The sequence below is a fragment of the Micrasema longulum genome, unplaced genomic scaffold, assembly GCF_059751315.1.
Source record: "Micrasema longulum isolate JH-2025_06_02 unplaced genomic scaffold, ASM5975131v1 h1tg000683l, whole genome shotgun sequence".
Classification (NCBI taxonomy): domain Eukaryota; kingdom Metazoa; phylum Arthropoda; class Insecta; order Trichoptera; family Brachycentridae; genus Micrasema; species Micrasema longulum.
Window position 1 is genome coordinate 99,991 of NW_028277879.1, and position 7,395 is coordinate 107,385.

General features: G+C 31.5%; 1 protein-coding gene across 1 annotated transcript in view; it reads right to left on the reverse strand.

Annotated features, from left to right (window-relative positions):
- The window catches only part of LOC148279666 (uncharacterized), a 36,449-nt gene extending 30,060 nt beyond the window's left edge, over window positions 1-6,389 (reverse strand). Inside the window, exon 1 of the mRNA XM_088229591.1 lies at window positions 6,091-6,389. Coding sequence (XP_088085717.1) covers window positions 6,091-6,315 — 225 coding nt within the window. The 5' untranslated portion in view covers window positions 6,316-6,389. The remainder of the gene's footprint in view (window positions 1-6,090) is intronic.
- Between the last annotated feature and the right edge of the window lie 1,006 nt (window positions 6,390-7,395).

Sequence of the window (7,395 nt, forward strand, 5' to 3'; positions counted from 1 at the left end):
GGAAAGAAAGTTGGTGTAAAATGACGTCAACCTTTTCGTGAGAATTTTCATAGCGAGTTTGACTTTTGATCCCACAGGTTCTTATACCAAGTAAAGCGCGATACAATCCGATTACGTTTATAATACTCGGAGGCTTCATATCATAAACATAATCCAAATCAGGAATTGTTATTTTTACAGTTGTAAGCACAGAGCGAGATACGCTACGTGCAGATATGAGAATTATACATTTTTCTAAGATTTTAAAGATTTACGTTTGATTCATTCATATTTTTTTATAATTTAACAATACCACATAGAAACGCATATCATATTCGACAATTACTATCAATTATTCATGATATCTCTCTTTAAAGAAAGATGATCGTGTTCACACAGGTGTTGTTTATAATTTTTTTTAAATATATTTTTACTGAAATATTGATAGTACACAGCATACATTCCAATACTCTTATTTTTTTTTTTAAATAAATTAATTTTTGATAAACATCACTAATTTTTTTATAATAATCTCAGAAATACTCATGTTAAAATTTTGAGTGAAAAAAAGTTGTTTTCAGGCGTTGCCTAGTATGTGAAATAATTCGATCCGATAAATCACTTCACAGCAATAAAGGTTTTAGCCCTTTAACATCCCAACAATCAACAGATGGAAGAATTGAAGAAATATGGATGTTCAAACAAAATGGTGAATGTTACACAATGTGTAAAGTGGCCACTTAAACCAGACAATGGCAGGTCATAAGACCTGTAAATGCCTTGGCTTCCACGTTCTTTCGCTAAAATATTATCCATCCCTGTTGTAATTTGTTAAAGTAAAAATGTTTAAAAAATACAATAATTCAAATAATTTATGTAGGTACCTACAGAAATTAAGATTTTTATGGGAATTTCGGTATAATTCTTTGTATTAGTACTGTTATCGTTTCAATTTTAAAACACTACTTTTAAATTTTATGTCCGTTCATAATTAGCGCCTGTTTCCTTCAAATACAAAACACAGAAAACAGTTTTTCCTAATACCGTTAAATATAATATGTAGATAAAGTTTCTAGATTTTTACGGTCTTTTGAATACTAAAGATATTTTAGAGCTACTACGTCATGGGTTGTTCGACCTTAATGCCAACATTACGATCAACATTGCAGCGTCCATCATCTGGACTGATACAAACAGCTTAACACACATGGTATAGTAACCCAGAAAAACATAAGTAGATTGATGATACATATTGCTACCGTCAAACCGCTGAAAGTATTTTTAAAATCCTGTTTATTGTTCTTAGATGTTTGAGATTTTCTCAGAATGAATGCGCACATACAAAAGCAATGTACTAGGTATTAATAATCATGAGAAAAAGGTGACATGGCTAGTAAAAGGAGCTCAGTGTGTTGTATCCGCTAGAGGGAATACAAACCTCGATATAATATTGTCGCCCCGTTACATTTTTTCTGACAATATGCCCCGCTTAAGCCTATTATTAACTAACCGGTGATTTGGATTCTAGATTAAATTCTGCTAATCATTAGAAATAAGACTACTGGGCTGCGTAATACATTACAAAAAAATGTACATTCTACTTATGAATTGATACATACTAGTCTTGCACGTTGCGTCTATAGTCGCTGATTTAAGAATTATGGCGAAAAAAATAAAAACAAAAAAGTACGCTTAATATTTTTTTTCTGACAAAGTAAATACCTAAACGAATAAAAACAAAAATGATTAAAAAGCTCATACTAAAAAATCATGTTATGACATTCTATGCCGTTTCTAAGAGACAAACCAAATCATCTGAAGAATGCCTTAATATCATTAACAAATCACAACTATCTTTTTTAAAATAGGGACTCCAGATTTGGTATATATATCCAAAATTATTAGATAAATAAAACCTTCCATTATATTGGTTGTCGGCCTCGTGGTGTGATGGTCAGCGCGTTAGCCTGCCATGCAAGAGGTCTCGGGTTCGATTCCCGGCATGGTTGATGTGAAATATTTATTTAAATGGGTGTTTTCACACTAGAATATTTCATAGTCCCTGGACTGGAGCCTGAAGCGTAAGACTGATCTTCTTACCTTCAAGATACGCTGCGATTGGAGTCCCAATGCAGTGCCCTATGCACCATTAGGTGCGGATAGGGAACGATGATTATGATGAACAAATTACAACAGGGATGGAGAACATTTGAAAGAAAGGAATATTATTAATTATTTAAATTTACAGTTTTAACGATTTTCGTTGTACTTAATAATTATGTGGATCCGATCATTATAGAACCTTTATCCGTACCCGGTGGTTAATAGGGCACTACATTGTTAAGCAGCGTATTGCCATCCCAAAGCAACAGTGAGATATCTCTGAAGAACATATTCTGATATAATCGGACTTTTGGGTTTGAAAAAGGACTGACGTAATTAAATTATTTGATCTAGATTATGATTACTAAATTTTCAAATAGGTAAATAAACTAATTTCAATATTGTATAATTTGAAGACATTACAAAAACCATCGGTGTCATTAACGTGAGCCTTGTAAATAATAAAAAAAACAATGTGTATGTTCCATATCAAATAGAAATTAATATTTACGTTATATTCATGGAACTGACAAAGGAAGGATGAAAGCCGAGTGAACGCGGTTGAAATGCGATCTCTTCGACGAATGTGTGAGAAATCTATGTATGACAGGGTTACGAGTGATGAAATCTGGCGAGAGTGTAAATTAGAGTCAAGTATAACTGATAAGATTAAGAAAGGGTCTCTGAGATGGTTTGGTCATGTAGAACGAATGGACGACGAAAGAATGGTAAAACAAGTATATATGGCGAAAATGAACGGTAACGTGAGACAAGGACGACCAAGGAAGACGTGGCATGATCAGATAAACCAAAATCTTAAGTCTGGTCATGTCAAAAGCAGACAGAACCGAAGGGCAAGTATGACAAGATGTATGAACGTGGAAGAAGCTAAGAATATATGCCAGGATATACGTGTGTGGCGGTCCATTCTCTCTGTCTACCCTTACGGGGGAATGGCGTGATGGTAGTAGTAGTATTGTATTATAATATTATGTACCTTTAAACTTTTACACTGTTTGTCTTTAAGTTACATATGTTTAAATTTTATTTGTATATCTTACGTTTATTTTTTTATATTTTGTACACAATTTCATGTCTTTGACAGCATACTTAATTTAAAAAAATATTTTTCCATAATAACTGTGTTTCTAAATACTGTTCTTTATTTTATTTCTTTATACTGCGTTTTCTAAATTTAATGTAGTTTATATACCAGTGTTATATATAACTCTTATGATGTAAAAGCCTTATGGGCGTGAAAAATTATTAAAATAAATAAATTGATCACATAAAATGTTTTTTTTATTTTTATAATAGAGATATAATATTAAGTCTTGTATTTTATGTAGACTCATGTGACATCGTAGCCACACAAGATTATTCGAGTTGCATCCATTTTTTTTTGTTGAGAAAATAATTAATTTGAACATTATTAGGTAATACCAATATTTGGATTATTGGGCTAAGACAGCATAATTTACTTTCAATTATACATTTAAAAGTTTATTTTTGGAGAGACTGTTTAGTAATGTTTATTATTACTAAATATAGAAAAATTTATTCCCACATTTAAACGGTGATGATCTTTGACTTAATTTTGTGAAATAATTTGAGCAATTTAAGACATTCATAATCAACGTGCGATTTTGTCATGTTATGATTGAGATCCTATTGTTACAAAGAATCTCCGCCCCACGGAAGTTAAGAAATTCATTTTTCTAACAAATAAATAAATAAATTATATCAGAAGATTTGTATCGGTGTTTAATTTTTACAATCGAACAACATTTGAAGTCACGTGTTGCTTTCAGAGTTCAGAAAAAACTGACGGCAACAGTTACCGAAGTAATAAATTAATGCGTTAAAAAAGAGTTTAATAAACTATATTGGAATGTAGAGCAAACTAAATTCATAAATAAACCGGTATACTTCGTAAGTAATAATACCTCGTTTTTATAAAGAAGTTAAAAAAAGGAATTTAAAATCTGACGAAATAAGAAGAATCGTATTATTATAAACATACACTTAACTGGATAGTGACCCTGTGGCTAGTACCGCCGACTCACGGATTATAGATCTGAGGTTCGAACCCCCCTTACCACCCTTGATTCCTATTTTCTAAGAGTAAGTTATTTACAACTCGTAAAAAATTTATATCTTTGGGTAAACCATAAGAAAGCAAATATTATACATTGTAAATACGAGAAAAAATAGATCTTAACCAAACTTAGATTATATAATAGACACGGTAAAATGGTTATGTGATTTAAATCCTATGCATTAGTTTACTTCAATTTTGAAAATTACGGAACGGTTTTGCTTTAATATTAAGAAAACCGTTAAATTATAATTGTATTAGAAATTTTACATTTATTAATGCAGCATTAAATTTCGGGTGGCTCTTTTCATTCAGGAGATAATTATTATGGTGAACAAAATTTAAAATTAAAGTGAATACACATTCTATTACACAAGGTCATTTCAAAAACAATACTGTTGTGTGTATTTGCGAAAATGCGAATAATGTAAATAGTAAAACGAAAAAATTAAATAGTATTTGAAATAAAGTAACGCCAAATACTTACAAGGAAATACCTCAGTAGATACGAGTTAGTCAAAATTATAACCCGATAAAAATATACTTATAAAATACATGGAATTGAAAGAAATACCTTTAATATTATAGTAGAATCTACGAAATAATACAACATATGTATGTATTCACTAGTATTTCCTCATTCTACAATTCTACGTGAATGCAGTGCATTAAAAAAAATTATTTACAAAAAATTCATAACGCTTTTTTTACATTGAACTTAGAGCGTAAGTGTATTATGTAAACGTATCTGTGAGTACCTAGTAACTATATACTTAAAATTCGTTTCTTTTGTCAACAATTTTTTTTTTTTTTAATACAAATATGCTTAATCTTTATCGCATATATGTATGTATGTTTAGAGTAGAAATGCGATTTTTGACTACTAAAGCAAGAATTAAAGATTTTGCAATCTTCCGTAAAATTAATAAAATTGTCTTTAACAGATTGAATAATCAAAACAGCTAAATACGAGGATATTCACAAGACTGTTTTTTTTAACATATGTTACAATTTTTGTATGGTAAACATAACTAACTTGATATTATATGACGTATGAAACGCAATTTTATGATTGCTTAACTAAATTTTTGGAAAAAAATAATATTTTTATCTATCAGCCAACATACAAACAAAACTATATTATATGTTTACCATTGGTAAATAAATGTTTTATATACATTCATTTATTTAATAAATAAAAGCTCTTAAGCTATTAATTTCACATCGAGCACATAACGTTTCCTCTTTTTTGATGTGGTATGCGTTTTGTTTTCTGCATTTGTACTTTCACGTTTATGTATTTTTTTTGTACAAAAATTGTAATTTTTTAAACATGTTTAATAAACAAAAAAATAAATAAAAAAGAACCCCTTCAATATAGGTATTAATTGTAACAATAGTAAAGAATAATTTATTTATGCAGAAATATTGTATAATGTTAGTTATATCAGCGTTGTGCAACAATAATCAGGAAAATGTTTTAAAAATAATTATACGGAATGTATTCCCATACGGTGGAAATAGTTTACTCTTTTATCAGAGTTAGGTGAAATAATCTTGAAGCTTGTAAAATATTTATTTTTTTCTGTTTTTAAAACCAATATTGGTATGTCATATAGTAAATTGAATATAAAACGATATTAATATAAAATCTATTACGACAAATCACCGCCGAGGCGTATTATATATACAAGTATGTAGCCTGATAACTGATAACATCCCGAAGAGATTTCCCGAAGGGATAGCTAGGCACTTCACGACACTTTCCACTTATCTAACCAGTCGGACTAAATATGACTCCAGGCACGGGAGAACTGAATACAGAGCGGGTGCGAGAACAAAGCTGGCGAGGAATCTGGGAGCCACCACCAGGTACAGGTATAAAGTAGTGCGGGTGTTGGTTGACGTACCTCGTGTAGAGTGAGCGGTAGCGGGTACAGAGGAAGAGTGAACTGTTGTCGACAGTCCGCCGCGGTGTATATAGGCGCGGGCCGGACCGTAACCCACTTTCGGCCCCTCCTCTTCGTCTTCGCTCCGGGCCCGTCTTCCGAGCCCCCGCCTGGCAAGGGCCCCCGCGCGCGCCGCCCGGCGGCCCGCGCCGCCCGGCCTTTCTGCGCCGCGCCCCCGCGGTGCATCTCCGTACACCGGAGACCCGGTGCGGCTGCACTCCGCGGTAGATCGTCCGATGATGACACCAGGAGCCGGTTCTCTATCTCTATGTGGGAATAAACTATCGATTTTCGTTACCAAACACACGGAAGATAAATATTTGCGCATCTATGTCTGTTCTACATATCCATACTATGTATATATATCTGAATAAGGGAAAGTATGCGAAATACCATAAATCTCGTAAAAATGCCGCGTTTCTGCCTGAATTTTTTTATATATTATACGACACGGCAGTGTGCAGATATAAATGAATAAAATACACGAGGAAACATGGAAATAATTTATATATTCACCTGCACATTTTAAATATAATATATTTATGAGTATTACACATTGTACATTATTTGTTTATAAATTTGTATAAACCACATTAATTTTTAAAAACACGTCGATCTTTTTTGAGGTATTTACCTCATCATTAGGACTTTTATAAATTTCAAATTAAGTCAAGCTATTAATTAAAAACTTCCGATGGTAAATAATAAATTAAATTTAACTTCGAGTCCTCTTCTAAAAGTATTCCCGTTATTTATTTTATTTTATTTATTTGGATAACCAACAGCTATAATTATCTTATATATATATATAACAAAACAAATAACAAATAAGCCAATTACAGGTTTTCGCAAGTAGCATCACAGTAAGTTAAAAAAGATTCTCGAACATAAAATAAATAGAAATTAAATGTAAATTCAAAAGAAAAGAAAAAATACTACGAATGATGTTATGATTCATATTATTTTCTTCCTCTCTTTCTCCCTTTCTCGTTCTTTCATTCTTCTGTTTTTTTCTAACAATATATCAAAATAAAAATAATAACGCGAGTGATTCTAAATTAATATAAGTTCTAATAATGAGGTGATAACATCGAAACCGGTCGCCGAATAACTAAAAATCAAAGCATTTTTTTTTTCTAATGTCTATAGCGCTAACCTTGTGGATCATTTTTAATAACATAGAAATAATACTGAAGAGGGCAACGCGTCGTTGCCGAAACTAGTCGGTTATGTAAATAAATAAAGTGATTCAGAACCAAAGTTATT